This window comes from Lithobates pipiens, unplaced genomic scaffold (assembly GCF_037356315.1).
Source record: "Lithobates pipiens isolate NorthernLeopardFrog02 unplaced genomic scaffold, aLitPip1_a1.2 Scaffold_23, whole genome shotgun sequence".
NCBI classification, from domain to species: domain Eukaryota; kingdom Metazoa; phylum Chordata; class Amphibia; order Anura; family Ranidae; genus Lithobates; species Lithobates pipiens.
Window position 1 is genome coordinate 51,124,005 of NW_027507785.1, and position 27,542 is coordinate 51,151,546.

General features: G+C 52.7%; 1 protein-coding gene across 1 annotated transcript; it reads left to right on the forward strand.

The window, feature by feature from the left end:
* The first annotated feature begins 9,163 nt into the window (after positions 1–9,163).
* Positions 9,164–26,783, forward strand: MRPS25 (mitochondrial ribosomal protein S25). The gene is made up of 4 exons (XM_077451595.1): positions 9,164–9,376; positions 22,430–22,536; positions 24,154–24,241; positions 26,424–26,783. The coding sequence occupies exons 1-4, from the start codon at positions 9,183–9,185 to the stop codon at positions 26,614–26,616; spliced, it is 582 nt and encodes a 193-aa protein (XP_077307721.1). The 5' UTR covers positions 9,164–9,182; the 3' UTR covers positions 26,617–26,783.
* The last annotated feature ends 759 nt before the right edge of the window (positions 26,784–27,542 follow it).

A 27,542-nucleotide genomic window follows, 5' to 3' on the forward strand; every position in this document is an offset into this window, starting at 1 on the left:
AAGAAAAGGAATGCAGCCACTACACTGAAGGACTGATGAGCTGCAATATATGATGCTTTTTGTTCTTGGGTTTAGATACACTTTGGGATCGATTTTAGTAAAAGTATAGACTGCAACATCTGGTGCAGCTGTGCATGGCAGCCAATCGGCAGCCAACTTCAGCTTGTTCAGTTATGACAACAACAAAAAAGCTGGAAGCTGATTGGTTTCTATGTACAGCTGCACCAGATTTTGCGCTCTTCCGTTCTAGTAATTCAACCCCCTTTTAACCCTTTCCTCGAGAACCTGTACAGCCAAGCCTCCTCTCGGGGGCACTTAATGCTTATTTGAAATACAAGACTGTTTTAAATCCCTAAGCACTTAATCTTTATATATATTCCAGTCTATATAGTGAATGTGTAAATATCGACCATTGTATTTTTTTCTTTTCCAACTGACCTAAATACCTGACCGCCCGTAGCCTGTCGTGTCCCCGTTTTTAAGATTTCCTTTCACTTCCTGTTCCAGTTTCCAAAAAATGGGGACACAGACCAGAATTTAAACATTAGAGGCATTTAACCCTTCCACCGCTTTATCCAGAATGTTACATTGTTTCGGGACAGGAGTTTTATGTTTAATAATCAGCAGTGGAAATGTCATGTTTTAGTAAAAATTGGCGCAGTGTGGTGCAGCTGGACAAAAGATGGGAGGGGCAAGAAATGTACAAAGAAACCCGGTCACCAGATCGTTCGGTTCAACAAAAATCTTCCCAATCGATTAGTTACATAGTTTGTCAGGTTGAAAAAAGACACAAGTCTATCTAGTTCAACCAATAACAAAAAAATAAATGATACAATCCCATATACACAATCCTATACTGACCGTTCATCCAGAGGAAGGAAAAAAACCCCAAAGCATGATCCAATTTGCTACAGTGGGGGGAAAAAATTCCTTCACGATCGCCCCCCCGAGAGGCAATCGGATTCCCCGGATCAACTTTACCTATAAGGCTACTTTTACACTGGGGCCATGTTAGCGCTAAAGCGCCGCTCGTTTTAGCGCTGTTTAAGCAGTGCTTTTTGGCCGCTAGTGGGGTGCTTTTAACCCCCGCTAGCAGTCGAAGGGATTAATAGGGCCCTTGTTGCCGCGCTTCCGAAGTACTTTTCAGGCGCTTTGAAATTGCTGCCCATTCATTTCAATAGGCAGGGCGTTTTGGGAGTGATGTATGCAGCGCTCCCAAGCCGCCCCAAAGATGGTGACTTTTTCTAACGTCCTGCAAGCACTCGGGCTTTCACATTCGGGCAGCACGTGGGGGGGCTAGTCCCTGAAAACCACCTCAGTGTGAAAGGGGTGTAAATTTTAGTAGGGCTCTTTCACCCAGCGGACTCCGTTTTGCTCAGTGGGGGGGGGGGGGGGGGGGGTCGCTCTGTCAGAGTCCCACTATCCTCTATGGGGGATCGGATGAAAACGGACCACCTGTCCATCTTCATCCGATCCATCAGATGGATGGAAAATAGGGTCTCCATCCAATAGCAGTGGGGATCAGCGGACATGTCACCACTTACATCCCCCCCCCGCCCGCTCCATAGGCGTTTATGGAGTGTCCCTTCAGGTCCGCCTGAAAAACTGACATCCTGTGTGAAGGGGCCAGTGAAAGAGGCAATTCAGCTCGCAGTCGTAGTGCTATATAAATCATTCATTCATAACCAGTTATATTCTGTACATTTAGGAAAGAATCTAGGCCTTTCATGCATGTTCTTTTACCTGTAAAAGCCTCACACAAGCCCTGAGACAGTTGCCTGGTGCCGCCATCTTGGATGTGATGTCATCAGACTCGGAGCTCTCCTTTTAAGTAGCACTCTACATCAAATTCCCCTTCGTCCCTCCCCTGGCAGCTACATATAAAGGGAGGGGCGGAGGAGCTGGGCCTGCACAGGCTGTAATTAGAAGCACCCAGATGAGAGGGCTATGATACGTAAGGAGAGGGCTTGCTGTGCTAGGGAATTGACTTTTTTGGGGTTGTCCACACATTACAAACTAATAAAGTAAGCACTGAAAATCCTGGATTTTTCTAGTTTAATTAAATGACAGGGTCTCTTTAAGACTCGAATGTTGGTGGACCTCCCCTAAGGTGCCCCAGCAGTATTTTATGCTGTATATATATATATATATATATATATATATATATATATATATATATATATATATAATGTTTTTATTGTTTCAGGCCAGTCACATGATGCGTTGGAATGGGGAAGCTGTATGGCAGGGATATGCAATTAGTGGACCTCCCAGATGTTGCAGAACTACAAGTCCCATGAGGCATAGCAAGACACTGCCAGCCACAAGCATGAGAGGCATGATGGGACTTGTAGTTTTGCAACAGCTGCAGGTCTGCTAATTGCATATCTCTGCTGTATGGCTCAATTTTTTTTATTTTATTTTTTTTCTGAAAAAATTGAACCAACCCTTTTTAGGCTCCATTCACACTAGTGCGACTTTGGATACATAAAGTCGCAGCCCATTGATTTTTAATGGCACCCGTTCCAAACTATGCGATTTAAAAGCCGCAGCGAGTTTGCAAGGGTTCCTGCAGTACTTTCATGTGACTTTAGTACCAGAGTGTAATAAAGTCGCACTAGTGGGAACCTTAAAGTAACGAACGCTCAATAATTCAATCGGCTGGTCCAGGACTAGATCTTTCCTAAGTTGCCGGATCTTTGCTCCAATCCTTTTGTGGTTTCCGATCTCCTACACTCCAGACTCTGGCTGTTTTTTTTTTTTTTTTTTTGGTTTTTGTTTTTTTCTTTACATGTCAAAATTGTTGGTGAACTTTGTTTTCTGCTTAGAAGTGTTATATGCTTTCTACAGTTTGTATTATGGGAAACGACCCGCTGCATTCCCGAAGGAAAACGCCATTTCTCTTTAATCATTTCAACTCCTTTCCCGACTAAAATCATCAACGGCAAACTTCCGACAAGCGCAGAACTGGCGCTCTGTTTTTGGGCTGTCGGCAGTCCCCGGTCTTTATGGAACTACAGAGCCCAGCTGGGATTGTTTCCCACCAGCTGCCCAAGTTGCTTTGGAGTCATTTCCCATCCCCCCCCCTCAGCTTTTCTGTGATGTTTTACAAAAATGGCATGTTTTATTTTTTATGGTTTGTTTTTTTTTTGTTTGTTTTCCTTTTTTTTTTTTGTTTGTTTTTTACTTTTTGTTTTTTAACCTGAATTTTATATCTAATCGTGGTCTTCATTCAGGAAGAGATTTGCATTGTTGTTTTTGTATATGGAGTATTGCAGTGCATGAAATAGCTTATGCATTTTATGAAATGCTGTTTTGATGTGCCGCTGTTTTCTCGTTGCTTAATGATGATGATACTACCTGAATGAGGTTTATACTATTATTAAAGTGGATAACAGACTTTCACAATGGCCGGCGTGCTTTGTTTATTTCATCATTCCCTTTTATTGGGGGGGGGGGCATATGAGTAGGGCTTCATTCACACCATGCAGGTGCGACAACGTTTTCTGCCCGCTCCCACGCATGGCATTTCAACTGAAAATGGCAAAGTCCTTGACTTTTTGCAAAATCAGGCCGTGCCTATGCGCAAAAGTGCTATAGCACAAGCCAATTTGGCACGCACTTAAATGCATGTATTAGCCCTTGTACACACGGTCGGAAATTCCAACAACGAAATCCGTCGGATTTTATCCGAAAACTTGTGTTGCATACACACGGTCGGACAAAGTTGTCGGAAAATCCGATCGTACGTAACGTGATGACGCTATTTCGTTACGATGGGACTACGTTCAGGCTAGTAGCCAATAACTTTGGTCTAGGAATTTGATCTGAGCATGTGTGGCACTTTGTCAGATCGTAATTCTATACACACAACCGGACAAAGTCCGATCGGATAATGTTGTCGGAAAGTTTTATAGCCCAGCTCTCAAACTTTGGAGCCCATACACAGTCGGATTATCCGACAACACGGTCCGATCGGACATTTTCCATCGGAATGTCCGACCGTGTGTACAAGGGCTTAGAGTTGCGGGGGGGGGGGGGGGGCATTAAGGATTATTGCCACAGCTGCGATTTGCTAAAAGGCAACGCGTTTCTATGCATGTCGGGAAAGCAGTTTTGCAAGCTTTCCCAACACGCACAAGTGTGAACGTCGCCTAAGGGCTGGTGTCGATGGGATTTGTCTTATCTGCCAAAAACAGTGGTCGCTGGTGGTATATTTTATTTATTTTTTGGGGGGGGGGGGCAAATCATACACCCACATCCAATAGGCCGGCCACACCCCCAGGTCGGTCGGGTCACCTGCACCAACCCCATCTAGGTTGCTTGATCCAGGTAGCTGCTTACCCTGCGTCCCCTCCTGTGCATCACGGTGGCTTCCGCCGTGCATCTCCTCCCTCCTCCTCCTCCTAGGTGACCAATAGGATCTCTTCTACTCTCAGCCAGTCGGGTGACGGGTCTTAGGACTCGCTTCCTGATTTGGCTGGGAGGAGAATCAGGAAGACCATAGTGAATTCACTATTGTGACACAACTGGGTGAACTCACTGTGCCCCGAGCCCACCCTTTTTTTTTTAAGCCTATTAGAGCCTCAGGCTCTAATCACATGCTTCTAAAAAAAAAAAAAAAAAAAACCCCATTGGAAGCCATGTGTCTGGCGCCCTGCATGTAGATTAGGAGGCCGGACACATGGATAGGGGGGCAGCGCCCCTGAACCCTGCATTACAGGCTGCTTCTGGACAAAAATGTATATTTCTATCATCTAGTTTTGTTATTTAAACAGCTCTGCCATGCAGGACAGGGAGACCTGATTATTCTCTGCCGTGGTTCAGCAACACTTGCTGACCTTTTCCCTCCCCCTTCCTCTGATTGGATAGTGAAAGAGAGGAAGCAGGAGCCTGATGAGGTCCCCCTGTCCCTCTTCTCTCTCTCCTCCTATTCAGCAGGTTTGTTATTGGCATGTTCGCATCGCAGCACAACTATTTGGCTCCTTGTAATGCTTCTCCACTTTTTTTTCCAGTCTGAGCTCTGTTGTACCGGGATTACAAGGGGCTGATCTACTTACATTGCTTGTATTAAAAATAAAAAATAAAAACACACATTTTGCTTTCAATAGGTTTTAGCAAAATGAGTACAGAAGATGACAAAGAGATCAATGTAAAAATCCAGTTGAAACGCACATTTTATGATATATCATCCGCTTGCTGACCGCAACACGTATACAGCGCATCCGGAAATATTCACAGCACTTCACTTTTTCCACATTTTATGCTGCAGCCAAATTCCAAAAAATAAATAAAAAAATCATTATTATTGTTTGAAATCTTTGCAACTGTATTAAAAATGAAAAAAAAAAAAAATCCCATGTACATATATATATATATATATATATATATATATAAAGTATTCACAGTCTTTACCATGAGGCTGGGTTCACACCGCTGCGGCAGCGAGAACCGGATGTGATTCGCACCACACTGCAGTGCAAATCACATGCGATCTCTGTGCGATGCGAGTTCAGCCATACAGATAGTATGGCTGAATTCGCATCGCACCCGCCGCAAACTCGCACGGGACCCTTTTTTTGGTCCGCAGCAGAATCTGATCGCATGGGTGTTCACACCATGCGATCCGATTCCTGTCTGAGTTTGCAGATCGCACTGCGATATGCGAACTGATCTGGGGGTGTCATTAACATTTCACTGACACTCCCAGCAGTCCGCATAGGGCAGTGTGAACTGCCGCCGGGAGGCATGCGATGCGGGAAAACGCCGCGGATTTGCGGCGTTCCCACATCGCTCCAGTGTGAACCCAGCCTGACACTGAAAATTGAGCTCAGGTCCATCCTGTTTCCACTGATCATGAGATGTTTCATCGTGATTGGAGCCCACCTGTGGTGAGTTGATTGGACATGATTTGGAAAGGCACACACCTATCTATATATAAGGTCCCACAGTGAACAGTGCATGTCAGAGCACAAACCAAGCCATGAAGTCCAAGGAATTGTCTGTAGACCTCCGAGACAGGACTGTATGGAGGCACAGATTGGGGGAAGGGTACAGAAATATTTCTGCAGCATTGAAGGTTCCAATGAGCACAGTGACCTCCATCATTCATAAATAGAAGTTTGGAACCATCAGGACTCTCTTCCTAGAGTGGGCCATCTGGCCAAACTGAGCGATCGGAGGAGAAGGTCCTTAGTCATGGAGGTAACCAAGAACATGATGGTCACTCTGACAGCTCCAGCATTTCTCTATGGAGAGAGGAGAACTTTCCAGAAGAACAACCATCTCTGCAGCACTCCACCAATCAGGCCTGTATGGTAGAGTGGCCAGACGGAAGACACTCCTCAGTAAAAGGCACATGACAGCCAACCTGGAGTTTGCCAAAGAGCATCTGAAGGACCCTCAGACCATGACGAGCAAAATTCTCTGGTCTGATGAATCAAAGATTGAACTCTTTGGCCTTCACTTTTTTTTTTGTTATTCACATTTTGGGTTTAGCGCAGTATTTTCTCCACTTGCACATTTCTGAATGGCAAGCGTCATGTCTGGAGGAAACCAGGCACCACTCATCACTTGGCCAATACCATCCCTACAGTGAAGCATGGTGGTGGCAGCATCATGCTGTGGGGATGATTTTCAGCGGCAGGGACTGGGAGACTGGTCAGGATCGAGGGAAAGATGAATGCAGCAATGTACAGAGACATCCTTGATGAAAACCTGCTCCAGAGCGCTCTGGACCTCAGACTGGGGCGAAGGTTCATCTCCCGACAGGACAACAACCCTAAGCACACAGCCAAGATAACAAAGGAGTGGCTACGGGACAACTCTGTGAATGTCCTTGAGTGGCCCGGCCAGAGCCCGGACTTGAACCCGATTGAACATCTCTGGGGAGATCTGAAGATGGCTGTGCACCGACTCTCCCCATCCAACCTGATGGAGCTGAGAGGTCCTGCAAAGAAGAACGGGAGAAACTGCCCAAAAATAGGCGTGCCGAGCTTGTAGCATCATACTCACCAAGACTGGAGGATGTGATTGGTGCCAAAGGAGCTTCACCAAAGTATTGAGCAAAGGCTGTGATACTTCTGTACACGGGATTTTTTTATATTTTAATAAATTTGCAAAGATTTGAAACAAACTTCTGTCATGTTGTCATTATGGGATATTGTTTGTAGAATTTTGAGGAAAATAATTAATTAATTTGATACATTTTGGAAAAAGGCTGTAACATAACAAAATGTGAAAAAAGTGAAGCGCTGTGTAAATACAGTGCATCCGGTGTTCTGCCTAATAGTGTCCGCCTATGAAATGCTGTCCGCTCCGTACTGCGCATGCGCAGTACGGAGCAGACGAAGCTTCGGAAAAACTCCGAAGCTGAATGGCGCCTGCGCCGTGAGTGGAGGTGGTAGCCCCACCATCCAAGCGGACATAGGGTTAAGAATTTTAGAGGGCCCCTCGCGGGCGAGCTTCGCTCGCCACGCTTTTCGAGCTCGGCCTCGCTCCGCTCGGCTCTTTTTTATTCTAACTCTATGTCCACTTGGATAGTGGGGATAGAACCTGGACTCACGGCGCAGGCGCCGTTCATCCTCGGCAATTTTCGGAATCTGTGTTCCTGTGTACTGTGCATGCGCAGTACGCAGGGGACACCATCTGATGGAGGACACTATTTTACAAGACACCGGAAAGTATTCATTGTGGTTTACTGGAGTTATGGCTGAGGCTATCAGCCATAACCCCGGTATTTTTCTTTTCAGCCGGTGATTGGCTTTCTCATGAAAGCGGTCCAAGCAGCTCATTAGCTGCTGGATCGCTTTCAGAAGCAACCCCCCCACCAGTGTTTTTCAGGTTTGCCATTCTGACTGGCAAGCCTGAGAAATGAACCAACGGTGCAGCCGGCTTGTCACAGAGCTGAAAAGAGACCAGATTGTCTCTGATCACCTCTATGGTCTTGGAGGACCGGAGTGACCTCTCATTTAAGGTGGAAGTAAACACATTTTTTTTTTTTTTTTTTTTTTAAAGCATAAGATCAACACTTTTTTTGATCTTTTACTTTTAGAGGTATAGGAAAGATTTGTTTTTTTTTTTTGTTTTGTTTTTTAACCCCAGATCTCCTCCATAAAGAGGACCTGTCATCTTTATTTCTATTGTAAGGGATGTTTTTACATTCCTTGTAATAGGAATAAAAGTGGTAAAACAAAATTATAGGGACAGTGTAAAAAATAAAATAAATGAGAAACTTTTTTTTTTTTTTTAAATCCCCTGTGCAGAGCAGTGGTGGTCCATCCGTTAGGGAGGGATGCAAGGGCACCGCCCCCCTAATCCATGTGCCCGGCCCTTAATCTACATGCAGGGCACCGGAAGGAAACATGGATTTCAATGTGTTTTTTTTTTGAAGCACATGATTAGAGCCAGAGGCTCTAATTGGCTTAAAAAAAAAAAAGGGGGGTGGGCTCGGGCCCATCGAGTTGTGTGACAACAGCGAATTAATATTCGCTACTGTCTTCCTTATTCTCTTCCCGGTGTTCTGCCATATATCGTCCGTCCATTGGATAGTATCCGCCCCGTACTGCGCAGGCGCAGCGTTTGCGCAGTACGGAGCAGAAGGAGCTTCGGAAAATCTCTGAAGATGAACGGCGCCTGCGCTGTGAGTCGAGGTGGTAGCCCCACCATCCAAGTGGACATGGGGCTGCAAATATTAGAGGGTCCCTCGCCACGCTTCGGGCTCGGCCTCGCTGCGCTCGGATCTTTTTATTCTAACTCTATGTCCACTTGGATGGCGGGGCTAGAACCTGGACTCGGTGTGCAGGCGCCGTTCATCTTCGGAGACCAGTACACAGCGGGCACTATCCGATGGGGGACACTATGTGATAGGACACCGGCCAATCAGGAAGTGGGTCTTAAGACCTGATTGGCGGAGAGGAGAAGGATCGTATTTGCTGCAGAGTGACATAACTATAAGAGAGGTGATGGGACCCTGAGCGACCAATCACAAATCCGCCCCTTCCCTCTCTGATCGAGGAAGAGGAAATGTCACTCTCACCTCCCATTGGCCGCTCCGGGTTCCATTCCAGACACGTGACCCGCTGGCAGCCGATACATAGTATCCAGTGAGCGCTCCGCGGATACAATGTGACTACACATCCCGGCATGCCCCGCGCCCAGCTGTCAGTGGGATTTCTCCCGGCATGCCCCGGGCGGAGGGCAGTTCCCGGCGTGCAGTGCGGCTCCATGCTGATGTCCTGAAGATGCCGATGAAGGGGAGATTCCCGGTCCGCCGGACCCTCCAATATCTGCAGAGCGGAGAGATCGTCTTCCGGGATCCGGTCCGGATCATGACTGTCAACTACAACACCCGGGGGGAGCCCGGCCTGGGGGCCAGGTGAGAGACAGAGAGAGGAGGGGCCACTGGGGGCAGGAGAGAGAGAGGGGCAAGTGAGAGAGGAGGGGCCACTGGGGGCAGATGAGAGAGAGAGAGAGAAGAGCCACTGGGGGCAGGTGAGAGAGAGAAGAGCCACTGGGGGCAGGTGAGAGAGAGAGAGAGAAGAGCCACTGGGGGCAGGTGAGAGAGAGAGAGAGAGAGAAGAGCCACTGGGGGCAGGTGAGAGAGAGAGAGAGAAGAGCCACTGGGGGCAGGTGAGAGAGAGAGAGAGAAGAGCCACTGGGGGCAGGTGAGAGAGAGAGAGAGAAGAGCCACTGGGGGCAGGTGAGAGAGAGAGAGAGAAGAGCCACTGGGGGCAGGTGAGAGAGAGAGAGAGAAGAGCCACTGGGGGCAGGTGAGAGAGAGAGAAGAGCCACTGGGGGCAGGTGAGAGAGAGAGAGAGAAGAGCCACTGGGGGCAGGTGAGAGAGAGAGAGAGAAGAGCCACTGGGGGCAGGTGAGAGAGAGAGAAGAGCCACTGGGGGCAGGTGAGAGAGAGAGAAGAGCCACTGGGGGCAGGTGAGAGAGAGAGAAGAGCCACTGGGGGGGCAGGTGAGAGAGAAGAGCCACTGGGGGGGCAGGTGAGAGAGAGAGAAGAGCCACTGGGGGGGCAGGTGAGAGAGAGAGAAGAGCCACTGGGGGGGCAGGTGAGAGAGAGAGAAGAGCCACTGGGGGCAGGTGAGAGAGAGAGAGAGAGAAGAGCCACTGGGGGCAGGTGAGAGAGAGAGAAGAGCCACTGGGGGCAGGTGAGAGAGAGAGAAGAGCCACTGGGGGCAGGTGAGAGAGAGAGAGAAGAGCCACTGGGGGCAGGTGAGAGAGAGAGAGAAGAGCCACTGGGGGCAGGTGAGAGAGAGAGAGAAGAGCCACTGGGGGCAGGTGAGAGAGAGAGAGAAGAGCCACTGGGGGCAGGTGAGAGAGAGAGAAGAGCCACTGGGGGCAGGTGAGAGAGAGAGAAGAGCCACTGGGGGCAGATGAGAGAGAGAGAGAAGAGCCACTGGGGGCAGATGAGAGAGAGAGAGAGAGAGAGAGAGAAGAGCCACTGGGGGCAGATGAGAGAGAGAGAGAGAGAGAGAAGAGCCACTGGGGGCAGATGAGAGAGAGAAGAGCCACTGGGGGCAGATGAGAGAGAGAGAGAGAGAGAGAAGAGCCACTGGGGGCAGATGAGAGAGAGAGAAGAGCCACTGGGGGCAGATGAGAGAGAGAGAAGAGCCACTGGGGGCAGATGAGAGAGAGAGAAGAGCCACTGGGGGCAGGTGAGAGAGAGAGAAGAGCCACTGGGGGCAGATGAGAGAGAGAGAAGAGCCACTGGGGGCAGATGAGAGAGAGAGAAGAGCCACTGGGGGCAGATGAGAGAGAGAGAAGAGCCACTGGGGGCAGATGAGAGAGAGAGAAGAGCCACTGGGGGCAGATGAGAGAGAGAGAAGAGCCACTGGGGGCAGATGAGAGAGAGAGAAGAGCCACTGGGGGCAGATGAGAGAGAGAGAGAAGAGCCACTGGGGGCAGATGAGAGAGAGAGAGAAGAGCCACTGGGGGCAGATGAGAGAGAGAGAAGAGCCACTGGGGGCAGATGAGAGAGAGAGAAGAGCCACTGGGGGCAGATGAGAGAGAGAGAAGAGCCACTGGGGGCAGATGAGAGAGAGAGAAGAGCCACTGGGGGCAGATGAGAGAGAGAGAAGAGCCACTGGGGGCAGATGAGAGAGAGAGAAGAGCCACTGGGGGCAGATGAGAGAGAGAGAAGAGCCACTGGGGGCAGATGAGAGAGAGAGAAGAGCCACTGGGGGCAGATGAGAGAGAGAGAAGAGCCACTGGGGGCAGATGAGAGAGAGAGAAGAGCCACTGGGGGCAGATGAGAGAGAGAGAAGAGCCACTGGGGGCAGATGAGAGAGAGAGAAGAGCCACTGGGGGCAGATGAGAGAGAGAGAAGAGCCACTGGGGGCAGATGAGAGAGAGAGAGAGAGAAGAGCCACTGGGGGCAGATGAGAGAGAGAGAGAGAGAAGAGCCACTGGGGGCAGATGAGAGAGAGAGAGAGAGAGAAGAGCCACTGGGGGCAGATGAGAGAGAGAGAGAGAAGAGCCACTGGGGGCAGATGAGAGAGAGAGAGAGAGAGAAGAGCCACTGGGGGCAGATGAGAGAGAGAAGAGCCACTGGGGGCAGATGAGAGAGAGAAGAGCCACTGGGGGCAGATGAGAGAGAGAAGAGCCACTGGGGGCAGATGAGAGAGAGAGAAGAGCCACTGGGGGCAGATGAGAGAGAGAGAGAGAGAGAGAGAGAAGAGCCACTGGGGGCAGATGAGAGAGAGAGAGACGAGCCACTGGGGGCAGATGAGAGAGAGAGAAGAGCCACTGGGGGCAGATGAGAGAGAGAGAGAGAAGAGCCACTGGGGGCAGATGAGAGAGAGAGAGAGACGAGCCACTGGGGGCAGATGAGAGAGAGAGAGAGACGAGCCACTGGGGGCAGATGAGAGAGAGACGAGCCACTGGGGGCAGATGAGAGAGAGACGAGCCACTGGGGGCAGATGAGAGAGAGACGAGCCACTGGGGGCAGATGAGAGAGAGACGAGCCACTGGGGGCAGATGAGAGAGAGACGAGCCACTGGGGGCAGATGAGAGAGAGAAGAGCCACTGGGGGCAGATGAGAGAGAGAGAGAGAAGAGCCACTGGGGGCAGATGAGAGAGAGAGAGAGAGAAGAGCCACTGGGGGCAGATGAGAGAGAGAGAGAGAGAGAGAGAGAAGAGCCACTGGGGGCAGATGAGAGAGAGAAGAGCCACTGGGGGCAGATGAGAGAGAGAAGAGCCACTGGGGGCAGATGAGAGAGAGAAGAGCCACTGGGGGCAGATGAGAGAGAGAGAGAAGAGCCACTGGGGGCAGATGAGAGAGAGAGAGAGAAGAGCCACTGGGGGCAGATGAGAGAGAGAGAGAGAGAAGAGCCACTGGGGGCAGATGAGAGAGAGAGAGAAGAGCCACTGGGGGCAGATGAGCGAGAGAGAGAGAGAAGAGCCACTGGGGGCAGATGAGAGAGAGAGAGAGAGAAGAGCCACTGGGGGCAGATGAGAGAGAGAGAGAGAAGAGCCACTGGGGGCAGATGAGAGCGAGAGAGAGAGAGAAGAGCCACTGGGGGCAGATGAGAGAGAGAGAGAGAGAGAAGAGCCACTGGGGGCAGATGAGAGAGAGAGAGAGAAGAGCCACTGGGGGCAGATGAGAGAGAAGAGCCACCGGGGGCAGATGAGAGAGAGAGAGAGAGAGAGAGAGAAGAGCCACTGGGGGCAGATGAGAGAGAAGAGCCACTGGGGGCAGATGAGAGAGAAGAGCCACTGGGGGCAGATGAGAGAGAAGAGCCACTGGGGGCAGATGAGAGAGAAGAGCCACTGGGGGCAGATGAGAGAGAAGAGCCACTGGGGGCAGATGAGAGAGAAGAGCCACTGGGGGCAGATGAGAGAGAAGAGCCACTGGGGGCAGATGAGAGAGAAGAGCCACTGGGGGCAGATGAGAGAGAAGAGCCACTGGGGGCAGATGAGAGAGAGAGAAGAGCCACTGGGGGCAGATGAGAGAGAGAGAGAAGAGCCACTGGGGGCAGATGAGAGAGAAGAGCCACTGGGGGCAGATGAGAGAGAAGAGCCACTGGGGGCAGATGAGAGAGAGAGAAGAGCCACTGGGGGCAGATGAGAGAGAGAGAGAAGAGCCACTGGGGGCAGATGAGAGAGAGAGAAGAGCCACTGGGGGCAGGTGAGAGAGAGAGAAGAGCCACTGGGGGCAGGTGAGAGAGAGAGAGAGAGAGAGAGAAGAGCCACTGGGGGCAGATGAGAGAGAGAGAGAGAGAAGAGCCACCGGGGGCAGATGAGAGAGAGAGAGAGAAGAGCCACTGGGGGCAGATGAGAGAGAGAAGAGCCACTGGGGGCAGATGAGAGAGAGAGAGAGAGAAGAGCCACTGGGGGAAGATGAGAGAGAGAGAGAGAGAGAGAGAGAAGAGCCACTGGGGGCAGATGAGAGAGAGAGAGAAGAGCCACTGGGGGCAGATGAGAGAGAGAGAGAGAGAGAGAGAAGAGCCACTGGGGGCAGATGAGAGAGCGAGAGAAGAGCCACTGGGGGCAGATGAGAGAGAGAGCGAGAGAAGAGCCACTGGGGGCAGATGAGAGAGAGAGAGAGCGAGAGAAGAGCCACTGGGGGCAGATGAGAGAGAGAGAGAGCGAGAGAAGAGCCACTGGGGGCAGATGAGAGCGAGAGAAGAGCCACTGGGGGCAGATGAGAGCGAGAGAAGAGCCACTGGGGGCAGATGAGAGCGAGAGAAGAGCCACTGGGGGCAGATGAGAGCGAGAGAAGAGCCACTGGGGGCAGATGAGAGCGAGAGAAGAGCCACTGGGGGCAGATGAGAGCGAGAGAAGAGCCACTGGGGGCAGATGAGAGCGAGAGAAGAGCCACTGGGGGCAGATGAGAGCGAGAGAAGAGCCACTGGGGGCAGATGAGAGCGAGAGAAGAGCCACTGGGGGCAGATGAGAGCGAGAGAAGAGCCACTGGGGGCAGATGAGAGAGCGAGAGAAGAGCCACTGGGGGCAGATGAGAGAGAGAGAGCGAGAGAAGAGCCACTGGGGGCAGATGAGAGAGAGAGAGAGAGAGAAGAGAAGAGCCACTGGGGGCAGATGAGAGAGAGAGAGGGAGAGAAGAGAAGAGCCACTGGGGGCAGATGAGAGAGAGAGAGAGAAGAGAAGAGCCACGGGGGGCAGATGAGAGAGAGAAGAGAAGAGCCACGGGGGGCAGATGAGAGAGAGAAGAGAAGAGCCACGGGGGGCAGATGAGAGAGAGAAGAGAAGAGCCACGGGGGGCAGATGAGAGAGAGAAGAGAAGAGCCACGGGGGGCAGATGAGAGAGAGAAGAGAAGAGCCACTGGGGGCAGATGAGAGAGAGAAGAGAAGAGCCACTGGGGGCAGATGAGAGAGAGAAGAGAAGAGCCACTGGGGGCAGATGAGAGAGAGAAGAGAAGAGCCACTGGGGGCAGATGAGAGAGAGAGCGAGAGAAGAGCCACTGGGGGCAGATGAGAGAGAGAGAGAGCGAGAGAAGAGCCACTGGGGGCAGATGAGAGAGAGAAGAGCCACTGGGGGCAGATGAGAGAGAGAAGAGCCACTGGGGGCAGATGAGAGAGAGAAGAGCCACTGGGGGCAGATGAGAGAGAGAAGAGCCACTGGGGGCAGATGAGAGAGAGAAGAGCCACTGGGGGCAGATGAGAGAGAGAAGAGCCACTGGGGGCAGATGAGAGAGAGAAGAGCCACTGGGGGCAGATGAGAGAGAGAGAGAGAAGAGCCACTGGGGGCAGATGAGAGAGAGAGAGAGAAGAGCCACTGGGGGCAGATGAGAGAGAGAGAGAAGAGCCACTGGGGGCAGATGAGAGAGAGAGAGAAGAGCCACTGGGGGCAGATGAGAGAGAGAGAGAAGAGCCACTGGGGGCAGATGAGAGAGAGAGAGAAGAGCCACTGGGGGCAGATGAGAGAGAGAGAGAAGAGCCACTGGGGGCAGGTGAGAGAGAGAGAGAGAAGAGCCACTGGGGGCAGGTGAGAGAGAGAGAGAGAAGAGCCACTGGGGGCAGGTGAGAGAGAGAGAAGAGCCACTGGGGGCAGGTGAGAGAGAGAGAAGAGCCACTGAGGGCAGGTGAGAGAGAGAGAAGAGCCACTGGGGGCAGATGAGAGAGAGAGAGAAGAGCCACTGGGGGCAGATGAGAGAGAGAGAGAAGAGCCACTGGGGGCAGATGAGAGAGAGAGAGAGAGAAGAGCCACTGGGGGCAGATGAGAGAGAGAGAGAAGAGCCACTGGGGGCAGATGAGAGAGAGAGAGAAGAGCCACTGGGGGCAGATGAGAGAGAGAGAGAAGAGCCACTGGGGGCAGATGAGAGAGAGAGAGAAGAGCCACTGGGGGCAGGTGAGAGAGAGAGAAGAGCCACTGGGGGCAGGTGAGAGAGAGAGAAGAGCCACTGGGGGCAGGTGAGAGAGAGAGAAGAGCCACTGGGGGCAGATGAGAGAGAGAGAAGAGCCACTGGGGGCAGATGAGAGAGAAGAGCCACTGGGGGCAGGTGAGAGAGAGAGAAGAGCCACTGGGGGCAGGTGAGAGAGAGAGAGAAGAGCCACTGGGGGCAGATGAGAGAGAGAGAGAAGAGCCACTGGGGGCAGATGAGAGAGAGAGAGAGAAGAGCCACTGGGGGCAGATGAGAGAGAGAGAGAGAGAGAAGAGCCACTGGGGGCAGATGAGAGAGAGAGAAGAGCCACTGGGGGCAGATGAGAGAGAGAAGAGCCACTGGGGGCAGATGAGAGAGAGAAGAGCCACTGGGGGCAGATGAGAGAGAGAAGAGCCACTGGGGGCAGATGAGAGAGAGAGAGAAGAGCCACTGGGGGCAGATGAGAGAGAGAGAGAAGAGCCACTGGGGGCAGATGAGAGAGAGAGAGAAGAGCCACTGGGGGCAGATGAGAGAGAGAGAGAGAAGAGCCACTGGGGGCAGATGAGAGAGAGAGAGAAGAGCCACTGGGGGCAGGTGAGAGAGAGAGAGAGAAGAGCCACTGGGGGCAGGTGAGAGAGAGAGAAGAGCCACTGGGGGCAGGTGAGAGAGAGAGAAGAGCCACTGGGGGCAGGTGAGAGAGAGAGAGAGAGAGAAGAGCCACTGGGGGCAGATGAGAGAGAGAGAGAGAAGAGCCACTGGGGGCAGATGAGAGAGAAGAGCCACTGGGGGCAGATGAGAGAGAGAGAGAGAGAGAGAGAAGAGCCACTGGGGGCAGATGAGAGAGAGAGAGAGAGAGAGAGAGAGACGAGCCACTGGGGGCAGATGAGAGAGAGAGAGAGAGAGAAGAGCCACTGGGGGCAGATGAGAGAGAGAGAGAAGAGCCACTGGGGGCAGATGAGAGAGAGAGAGAGAGAGAGAAGAGCCACTGGGGGCAGATGAGAGAGAGAGAGAGAGACGAGCCACTGGGGGCAGATGAGAGAGAGACGAGCCACTGGGGGCAGATGAGAGAGAGACGAGCCACTGGGGGCAGATGAGAGAGAGACGAGCCACTGGGGGCAGGTGAGAGAGAGAGAAGAGCCACTGGGGGCAGGTGAGAGAGAGAGAGAGAGAGAAGAGCCACTGGGGGCAGATGAGAGAGAGAGAGAGAAGAGCCACTGGGGGCAGATGAGAGAGAGAGAGAGAAGAGCCACTGGGGGCAGATGAGAGAGAGAGAGAGAGAGAGAGAAGAGCCACTGGGGGCAGATGAGAGAGAGAGAGAGAGAGAGAGAGAGAAGAGCCACTGGGGGCAGATGAGAGAGAGAGAGAAGAGCCACTGGGGGCAGATGAGAGAGAGAGAGAAGAGCCACTGGGGGCAGATGAGAGAGAGAGAGAAGAGCCACTGGGGGCAGATGAGAGAGAGAGAGAAGAGCCACTGGGGGCAGATGAGAGAGAGAGAGAAGAGCCACTGGGGGCAGATGAGAGAGAGAGAGAGAGAGAAGAGCCACCGGGGGCAGATGAGAGAGAGAGAGAGAGAGAAGAGCCACTGGGGGCAGATGAGAGAGAGAGAGAGAAGAGCCACTGGGGGCAGATGAGAGAGAAGAGCCACTGGGGGCAGATGAGAGAGAAGAGCCACTGGGGGCAGATGAGAGAGAAGAGCCACTGGGGGCAGATGAGAGAGAAGAGCCACTGGGGGCAGATGAGAGAGAAGAGCCACTGGGGGCAGATGAGAGAGAAGAGCCACTGGGGGCAGATGAGAGAGAAGAGCCACTGGGGGCAGATGAGAGAGAAGAGCCACTGGGGGCAGATGAGAGAGAAGAGCCACTGGGGGCAGATGAGAGAGAGAGAGAGAAGAGCCACTGGGGGCAGATGAGAGAGAGAGAGAGAAGAGCCACTGGGGGCAGATGAGAGAGAGAGAGAGAAGAGCCACTGGGGGCAGATGAGAGAGAGAGAGAGAAGAGCCACTGGGGGCAGATGAGAGAGAGAGAGAGAAGAGCCACTGGGGGCAGGTGAGAGAGAGAGAGAGAAGAGCCACTGGGGGCAGGTGAGAGAGAGAGAAGAGCCACTGGGGGCAGGTGAGAGAGAGAGAAGAGCCACTGGGGGCAGGTGAGAGAGAGAGAGAGAGAAGAGCCACTGGGGGCAGGTGAGAGAGAGAGAAGAGCCACTGGGGGCAGGTGAGAGAGAGAGAGAGAGAGAGAAGAGCCACTGGGGGCAGATGAGAGAGAGAGAGAAGAGCCACTGGGGGCAGATGAGAGAGAGAGAGAAGAGCCACCGGGGGCAGATGAGAGAGAGAGAGAGAGAGAGAAGAGCCACTGGGGGCAGATGAGAGAGAGAAGAGCCACTTGGGGCAGATGAGAGAGAGAGAGAGAGAGAGAAGAGCCACTGGGGGAAGATGAGAGAGAGAGAGAGAGAGAGAAGAGCCACTGGGGGCAGATGAGAGAGAGAGAGAAGAGCCACTGGGGGCAGATGAGAGAGAGAGAGAAGAGCCACTGGGGGCAGATGAGAGAGAGAGCGAGAGAAGAGCCACTGGGGGCAGATGAGAGAGAGAGAGAGAGAAGAGCCACTGGGGGCAGATGAGAGAGAGAAGAGCCACTGGGGGCAGATGAGAGAGAGAAGAGCCACTGGGGGCAGATGAGAGAGAGAGAGAGAGAGAAGAGCCACTGGGGGCAGATGAGCGAGAGAGAGAGAGAAGAGCCACTGGGGGCAGATGAGAGAGAGAGAGAGAGAGAAGAGCCACTGGGGGCAGATGAGCGAGAGAGAGAGAGAGAAGAGCCACTGGGGGCAGATGAGAGAGAGAGAAGAGCCACTGGGGGCAGATGAGAGAGAGAGAGAAGAGCCACTGGGGGCAGATGAGAGAGAGAGAGAAGAGCCACTGGGGGCAGATGAGAGAGAGAGAGAGAAGAGCCACTGGGGGCAGATGAGAGAGAAGAGCCACTGGGGGCAGATGAGAGAGAAGAGCCACTGGGGGCAGATGAGAGAGAAGAGCCACTGGGGGCAGATGAGAGAGAAGAGCCACTGGGGGCAGATGAGAGAGAAGAGCCACTGGGGGCAGATGAGAGAGAAGAGCCACTGGGGGCAGATGAGAGAGAAGAGCCACTGGGGGCAGATGAGAGAGAAGAGCCACTGGGGGCAGATGAGAGAGAAGAGCCACTGGGGGCAGATGAGAGAGAAGAGCCACTGGGGGCAGATGAGAGAGAAGAGCCACTGGGGGCAGATGAGAGAGAGAGAAGAGCCACTGGGGGCAGATGAGAGAGAGAGAGAGAAGAGCCACTGGGGGCAGGTGAGAGTTAGAGAAGAGCCACTGGGGGCAGATGAGAGTTAGAGAAGAGCCACTGGGGGCAGATGAGAGAGAGAGAAGAGCCACTGGGGGCAGATGAGAGAGAGAGAGAGAGAGAAGAGCCACTGGGGGCAGATGAGAGAGAGAGAGAGAGAGAAGAGCCACCGGGGGCAGATGAGAGAGAGAGAGAGAGAGAAGAGCCACTGGGGGCAGGTGAGAGAGAGAGAAGAGCCACTGGGGGCAGGTGAGAGAGAGAGAAGAGCCACTGGGGGCAGGTGAGAGAGAGAGAAGAGCCACTGGGGGCAGGTGAGAGAGAGAGAAGAGCCACTGGGGGCAGGTGAGAGAGAGAGAAGAGCCACTGGGGGCAGGTGAGAGAGAGAAGAGCCACTGGGGGCAGATGAGAGAGAGAGAGAAGAGCCACCGGGGGCAGATGAGAGAGAGAGAGAGAGAGAGAGAGAGAAGAGCCACTGGGGGCAGATGAGAGAGAGAAGAGCCACTGGGGGCAGATGAGAGAGAGAGAGAGAGAGAGAGAAGAGCCACTGGGGGCAGATGAGAGAGAGAGAGAGAGAGAGAAGAGCCACTGGGGGAAGATGAGAGAGAGAGAGAGAGAGAGAGAAGAGCCACTGGGGGCAGATGAGAGAGAGAGAGAGAGAAGAGCCACTGGGGGCAGATGAGAGAGAGAGCGAGAGAAGAGCCACTGGGGGCAGATGAGAGAGAGAGAGAGAAGAGCCACTGGGGGCAGATGAGAGAGCGAGAGAAGAGCCACTGGGGGCAGATGAGAGAGAGAGCGAGAGAAGAGCCACTGGGGGCAGATGAGAGAGAGAGAGAGAGCGAGAGAAGAGCCACTGGGGGCAGATGAGAGAGAGAGAGAGCGAGAGAAGAGCCACTGGGGGCAGATGAGAGCGAGAGAAGAGCCACTGGGGGCAGATGAGAGCGAGAGAAGAGCCACTGGGGGCAGATGAGAGCGAGAGAAGAGCCACTGGGGGCAGATGAGAGCGAGAGAAGAGCCACTGGGGGCAGATGAGAGCGAGAGAAGAGCCACTGGGGGCAGATGAGAGCGAGAGAGCGAGAGAAGAGCCACTGGGGGCAGATGAGAGAGAGTGAGAGAGAGAGAGAGCGAGAGAAGAGCCACTGGGGGCAGGTGAGAGAGAGAGAAGAGCCACTGGGGGCAGATGAGAGAGAGAGAGAGAGAGAAGAGCCACTGGGGGCAGGTGAGAGAGAGAGAGAAGAGCCACTGGGGGCAGATGAGAGAGAGAGAGAGAGAGAAGAGCCACTGGGGGCAGATGAGAGAGAGAGAAGAGCCACTGGGGGCAGATGAGAGAGAGCGAAGAGCCACTGGGGGCAGCTGAGAGAGAGAGAGAGAAGAGCCACTGGGGGCAGCTGAGAGAGAGAGAGAGAGAGAAGAGCCACTGGGGGCAGGTGAGAGAGAGAAGAGCCACTGGGGGCAGCTGAGAGAGAGAGAGAGAGAAGAGCCACTGGGGGCAGGTGAGAGAGAGAGAGAAGAGCCACTGGGGGCAGGTGAGAGAGAGAGAGAAGAGAAGAGCCACTGGGGGCAGATGAGAGAGAGAGAGAGAGAGAAGAGAAGAGCCACTGGGGGCAGATGAGAGAGAGAGAGAGAAGAGAAGAGCCACTGGGGGCAGATGAGAGAGAGAGAGAAGAGAAGAGCCACGGGGGGCAGATGAGAGAGAGAAGAGAAGAGCCACGGGGGGCAGATGAGAGAGAGAAGAGAAGAGCCACGGGGGGCAGATGAGAGAGAGAAGAGAAGAGCCACGGGGGGCAGATGAGAGAGAGAAGAGAAGAGCCACTGGGGGCAGATGAGAGAGAGAAGAGAAGAGCCACTGGGGGCAGATGAGAGAGAGAGCGAGAGAAGAGCCACTGGGGGCAGATGAGAGAGAGAGCGAGAGAAGAGCCACTGGGGGCAGATGAGAGAGAGAGAGCGAGAGAAGAGCCACTGGGGGCAGATGAGAGAGAGAGAGAGCGAGAGAAGAGCCACTGGGGGCAGATGAGAGAGAGAGAGAGAGCGAGAGAAGAGCCACTGGGGGCAGATGAGAGAGAGAGAGAGCGAGAGAAGAGCCACTGGGGGCAGGTGAGAGAGAGAGAAGAGCCACTGGGGGCAGGTGAGAGAGAGAAGAGCCACTGGGGGCAGGTGAGAGAGAGAAGAGCCACTGGGGGCAGGTGAGAGAGAGAAGAGCCACTGGGGGCAGGTGAGAGAGAGAAGAGCCACTGGGGGCAGGTGAGAGAGAGAAGAGCCACTGGGGGCAGGTGAGAGAGAGAAGAGCCACTGGGGGCAGGTGAGAGAGAGAAGAGCCACTGGGGGCAGGTGAGAGAGAGAAGAGCCACTGGGGGCAGGTGAGAGAGAGAAGAGCCACTGGGGGCAGGTGAGAGAGAGAAGAGCCACTGGGGGCAGGTGAGAGAGAGAAGAGCCACTGGGGGCAGGTGAGAGAGAGAAGAGCCACTGGGGGCAGGTGAGAGAGAGAAGAGCCACTGGGGGCAGGTGAGAGAGAGAAGAGCCACTGGGGGCAGGTGAGAGAGAGAGAGAGAAGAGCCACTGGGGGCAGGTGAGAGAGAGAGAGAGAAGAGCCACTGGGGGCAGGTGAGAGAGAGAGAGAGAAGAGCCACTGGGGGCAGGTGAGAGAGAGAGAGAGAAGAGCCACTGGGGGCAGGTGAGAGAGAGAGAGAGAAGGGCCACTGGGGGCCAGGTGAGAGAGAGAGAGAGAAGGGCCACTGGGGGCCAGGTGAGAGAGAGAGAGAAGGGCCACTGGGGGCCAGGTGAGAGAGAAGGGCCACTGGGGGCCAGGTGAGAGAGAAGGGCCACAGGGGGCCAGGTGAGAGAGAAGGGCCACAGGGGGCCAGGTGAGAGAGAAGGGCCACAGGGGGCCAGGTGAGAGAGAAGGGCCACAGGGGGCCAGGCGAGAGAGAGAGAAGGGCCACTGGGGGCCAGGCGAGAGGGGGGGCAAGTGTAGGGGAGAGGGTGGGTTGGTTGAAAGGGGCCACAGGGGGCCAGGTGTGAGGGAGAGGGGGCCGCAGAGGTCCGGGTGAGAGAGCAGAGGGGGAGATGTAGGGCGGGTGTAGATTCATGGTGAACCCATAGATGGCCATGTGAGTCTGATTGACCCCAAGGGATCCGTCATGGGGTAACAAGCAGGGTGGACTCGAAAAGCGTGGACAGGTAGAAATGAAGAAAAGAGTGAGGGGACAAAGGTGAGATCATTTTGGGCTCCTGGGACAAATGTGATGTCATAAGGGGCCAGAGAGAGATCTCTGTGAACATCGGATCATAGAGGTCATAAGGTGAGTGTATATAGGGCTGTGGGATGAGCACGCTTCATATGGGGCCACTGGGCAGACGAGAGGCCATATAGGGCTGCTGAATAAACGTGACGTCATATGGGGCTAGCTGCAGAATGAGTGTGATGTCATACAGGTCCATGGGTTGTCTGTGATGTCATGTGGGAGGAGCGTGAGATCACATGGGGCCAGGGGACAAGAGTCGGGTCATGTAGGGACACTGAATGATTGTGAGGTTATATGGGGTCACCCGGCAAGTGTGAGGTCATTTTGGGATGAAGAGTGAGTGTAAGCTGTTACTTCAGATCAAGGACAGCTGTGATCTCTGAGGCCATGGTTGGGGGGGGGGGGAGAGGAGTGTGAACTTGTAGAGGGTGCCCCCTGTGGGTGTTTTTTGATGTTGCAGCTCTGAAGGCCGTAGAGGCAGAGACATTGCAGTTTCTTGCTGATCACAATTACAAAGACTTTGCTTTTATCTCTTGTCTTTTATTTGCAGAAATTTTGTGTTCTTTAATATCCCTCAAATCCAGTATAAGAACCCCTGGGTTCAGATAGTGACCTTCAAGAACATGACCCCGTCTCCGTTCCTGCGGTTTTATTTAGGTGAGTATAAAATCCACAGTGATGACTTCTTCATTTTAGGTAATGGTTCTCATCCCCACTGTTATCTCTGTACACCGTACCGAACACCAACAGGCCTCTTCTCTAAATGGTTAAACAAGTGATCCACAGATGGGAGAGAGCGGGGGCTACAGGGGAAAAGGGGGGTGCATGTGTGTGTTACAGGTGAGGGGAAGGGGGGCTGCAGGGGGACAGGTGAGGGGAAGGGGGGGGCTGCAGGGGGACAGGTGAGGGGAAGGCGGGGCTGCAGGGTGACAGGTGAGGGGAAGGAAAGGGGGGGTCTGCAGGGTGACAGGTGAGGGGAAGGAAAGGGGGGGTCTGCAGGGGGACAGGTGAGAGAAGGAAAGGGGGGGTCTGCAGGGGGACAGGTGAGAGAAGGAAAGGGGGGGGCTGCAGGGGGACAGGTGAGCGAGGGGAATGGGGGGGGGGCTGCAGGAGGGACAGGTGTACCGAGGGGGGGGGGGGCTGCAGGAGGGACAGGTGTACCGAGGGGAGGGGGGGGCTGCAGGAGGGACATGTGTTCCGAGGGGAGGGGGGGCTGCAGGAGGGACAGGTGTACCGAGGGGAGGGGGGGGGGCTGCAGGAGGGACAGGTGACCGAGGGGAAGGGGGGGGGCTGCAGGAGGGACAGCTGACCGAGAGGGTGGCTGCAAAGGGACAGGTCAGTGAGGGGAAGGGGGGGGGCTGCAGGGGGACAGGTGAGTGAGGGGAAGGGGGGGGCTGCGGGGGACAGGTGAAAGAGGGGAAGGGGGTGCTGCAGGGCGAGAGGTGAGCTAGCGATGGTGAGCAGGTGAGAGACTGGGCTACATGGGGACAGGTGAAAGAGTGGGGTACTACAGGGTGATAGGTGAGAGACGGTAGACACAGGGGCCAGTTGGGGGGGGGAGGCGCGCTCAGGAGACCAGGTAAGAGAGACTGGCCTGGGGGAGGGTTTGACCAAGAATGACAGAGTGGGAAGGTGAGAGAGAAATGGGGCCAGGTGGGAGAAGATGACCCATGGTGACACGGGGGCAGTGTTAGAGGGAAACTGACCACAGAGGCCACGTGGCTTGACATGGTAATTTAACATTTTGATTGGCCGGTTACTGTTCTTTGTAGACTATCATTGCTTTAATGGCTCGTTCACACCACAATGTTCTGCAGTGCATGCGTTTTTTGTGTGTTAATGCTTGTTGTGTAATGCTCATATAAAATAAACGGCCTGCACCTAAACACTTAAAAATAAAAAATGCCTATTTTTTTATTTTGGGCGGTGCAGAGGGCACCATGCGTTGGGCTTGTGAGTTTTGGTGCTGCACTGGGATGCTTTTTACAATCAACGGTGAATCAAACTATGTTGTGTGCAAGTTACCTTAATGGCCTGGTGTGGTCGGGCCCTAAAGAATTGAGTTTCCTTTTTTAAGCTGCAATTCAGAACAATATAGTGAAAACTGCAGCAGATCTCCCCGGCCCCACCCCCGCCCCTCCTTCCTATCCCATTTTTTTTTTTCATGTTTACCAATGTTTAGAGTTGGCCCACCCCAGCCTTTGTTTCCTGTATAAATTTTGGGTCGTTTTGCTTTATTATCATATTTTTTTTTTTTCTATTATTCACGGGCAGACAACGGCGAGCAGGTTCTCGTTGACATGGAGGAAAAGAGCCACACGGAAATTGTGCAGCACGTGAAGAAGATCCTGGGGAAGAACGAGTAAGACTCATAGGAGACAATTTACTTTCTCACCACTAGAGGGCTCCTCACACAGCTCAGCAGGCTGCAGATTGAAAATGTTTTTTATTTTTTTGTATTCCAGTGAAGGATTAGAACCCTCCTTATATATATATATATATATATATATATATATATATATATTTTTTTTTTTTATTAGGGCTCATGTAGACTGGTGGCTTGGGGTGGTGTAAAAAAACAAAAAAGTTTAGCTGCGCTGTATACTGCCCTCTATTAAGCTGCACAGGCTGTGAATGGGGGGGTTCACAAGTCACAGCCGTGATCTTTCATTTTGCAGCCACGGCTAAAATTATCCTCCCCCCTCCCTTCAAGCAGCAGGGGCCACACCAGAACCACCTTGCAGCCACATGGTTGCGGCGCGGTGGTGCAGCATGTATAGGGGTAAAGCAGCTGTTGTGCTATTGTGTTCTGCCAGTGGGGAGCCCTCTGGCCAGCAGAATACGATTACTGCTGGTAGCTACATTCGCCAGCTGTAATCGCATATACAAAATCCAACAGGCTGGCTGTACCCAAGCTGATTGATGGATCGACTTGGGTACAACCAGCCTGCCCATAAATGGATGGCATCTTGGCCTGTCCCTGCTGAACCATCTGGGATTCGATCAATCTATGGCCAGCTTTAGTTTGGGGAATGTGCCTTGAATTACCAACCACAGTACACCTGGCTGGCTGTTTGTTACAAGGGATTGTGTTATTTAAAGGAAGTTTGGAGTTCTTTAAAAAAACAATAAAAAAATCCAAATTCACCTCTATGCTTCCGTTTTCCCACATCGGCTCCAAAACTGATAACCGAGCGAACACATGACCGCCGATCGCTCAGTTCTGGGTCTGCTCAGATCAGAGACTTGTCAGTCGCCTCTCTCCGCTCTGCTCCTCCAGCGCTGGACTGGAGAGGAGTCGGGCACAGCTGGCTCCCGCTCGCAGCTGGGAGGAGGTGCCTGCTGTCAATCAGACTTCTGGGTGGATCCCGACAATAAGGTCTGGATCCTTCCAGAACCTGCAGCGGCTATGAAGTCAGCCAACAGCGGGCAATAACCCGCTTTCAGGTGACTCTGGGCCATAGGAGAGCAAAAGTAAGTGCATTTCTGTGACCCACAATTGAATTATGGCCAAAATCGCTTTGGTCATACTTCTTTTAAAGCACCTACTAACCTCTTAAAGCAGAACTCTAGACTTCCGTTTAGTTGTAAAGGCTCCGCCTCCCCCCCCCCCCCTTTTTTTTTTTTTTTTTTTTTTTTAATCAACTTTATTGCTATTAGAAGGGCCATGACAGGTCCTCTTTATGGAGGCATCTGGGGTCTATTAGACCCCAGATCTCTCCTCTGGTCTCCAGTGTAGCCATTCAGACATTAAATTGGTCTGATCAGCTGCTTTAGTTAAACAAAGCACAGAAACAGGAAGTGACAAAAATCCTAATTTCTTCCCGTGTGTGTGTGTGTGTGTGTGTGTGTGTGACGTCACACAATGGGAGGAACAACATCAGTTCCTCCCTCTGTGTCCCCGAAACTGTAGGCCACAGAGATCGGTTTGATCAGATGCATTCACAAGTCAGTAAAGGCTTGTAAACAACAAACCGGAGGTGGCAAAATGCTTGTCGCTTCCAGGTTTCATAGATCATAGAGATGATCGGGGGAAACTTCCAGTCCTCCCTCATCTCTATGGTCAGCCGGCAGAACCACCAGCTTCAGTCCCGGGCTACCGGTGGAACGGGAAAGTGGGGGAAGGTGGCGAGAGCGGGACCACCTTCCTCCACATTTAAAAGCGATTCAGCAGCTATTTTGCTGCTCTGATCGCTTTTACCTTATTAGCCTGCTGGGGGGGAAAAAAAAATACCAAGGTCATGGCTGCAGTTGTAGACCATGACCCTGGTAGAGGACATGGGGTACGTCCATATGGGGCAAGTGGTTAAAAGCTATACTTGCCTCTGCCCCAGCGATGTCCCTTGTGTGTGCCAACATCTTCCAACCGGCCTCTTTTCAGGTTTAGGATCTGACGACTCTCTGCTTAGACCCCCCCAAAGTGACAGCTGGCTGAACAACCAATCGCAAGACACTATCGCTGTCGCATGGTTGGAAGAAAAGTGAGTCGCATTCATCCCTCTTTGGCTATACTTTAAATTCTTCACTTCTCTTTCTATTTGCAGGGAAACACTGAAAGCCGAGGAGAAAGCCAAGATGGTGCTATCCCACCCAGCCAACTTCGGCCCGAAGAAGTACTACGCGAGGGAGTGCATGTGCGAGGTGGAGGGCCAGGTGCCCTGCCCAGGGCTGGTGCCGCTGCCGAAGGAATTGACTGGAAAATATAAAAGTAAACTGAAAGCCGAGAGTGCGGTGTGAGCCCCCCCCCCCCCAAGCTGCTATGGATGGGCATGCTGAAGCCGGGCTACTATTTAATGATCACCCAGCTCCAGAGTGCTCCTTACCAGCAAGACACACTCTTGCATAGTTACATTTTTATTTGAATATTTTTCTATAATCTGTTAAATTAAAAGTCATCAGTTCTATTGGTGGTACATTTTTGAAGTTTTCGTTTCAATGGGCGTCTCATAGATAATGATTTAGGTACAAAGAATTTCCGCTCTAAGGTAATGACTTCTCCCAAAACAGCTGTCTCCACAATCCCACAGGGTGCTGGCTCCGTTTGCAACAGGAACTGAAGTAGAAAAAGATGTAGCTGGATAGCCGCACTCCGAATTATTCAACTTTATTTCAAAAAGTAATTAAAATCATAGCATCTAGGCTGGTAAACAGACTAACTGCACAGCCGCTATGATATTAATTACATTTTTGAAATAAAGTTGAATAATTCGGAGTGCGGCTATCCAGCTACATCTTTTCTACATAAGGATTCAGGTAGATGGGAACTCAGGATCAGTTTCTGCTTCCTCACCCCCAAGAGGAACTGCACTGATGTTGGTTAAAGCTTAATTACCACCAGAATTGGTTTTGGATGGAGTGGGGAAGAGTTATGGGAACGTTTACACATTGCTTCAAAATGCGACATTTGTTAAAGTGCTCTGAATGCCAATCAAACCACCCTTCACTAAAAAAAAAATTATATTACTGTCCTGTTCACACTGTTGCATTTGCTTTGTTTCAGAAATATACCCCATGTTGCTTTCTTGGTGCTTTTAAAGCAGGGGTCCGCAATCCCCCAGGCCACTGACTGGTACCACGCTCAGTGGCCTGTTGATGATTGGGAGGTGAGCGCTGACTGCAGTCCCAACAAGACTATCACAGACCAACGTTTCCGCTCACCTCCT

What these genes read in the sequence shown, in the direction of transcription:
- MRPS25 (XM_077451595.1), top strand. Translation starts at nt 9,183, where the DNA reads ATGCCCCGGGCGGAGGGCAGTTCCCGGCGTGCAGTGCGGCTCCATGCT. An exon ending in GAGCCCGGCCTGGGGGCCAG is followed by an intron (nt 9,377 to 22,429) that starts GTGAGAGACAGA and finishes TTTTATTTGCAG; the next exon opens with AAATTTTGTGTTCTTTAATA. An exon ending in AAGATCCTGGGGAAGAACGA is followed by an intron (nt 24,242 to 26,423) that starts GTAAGACTCATA and finishes TTCTATTTGCAG; the next exon opens with GGAAACACTGAAAGCCGAGG.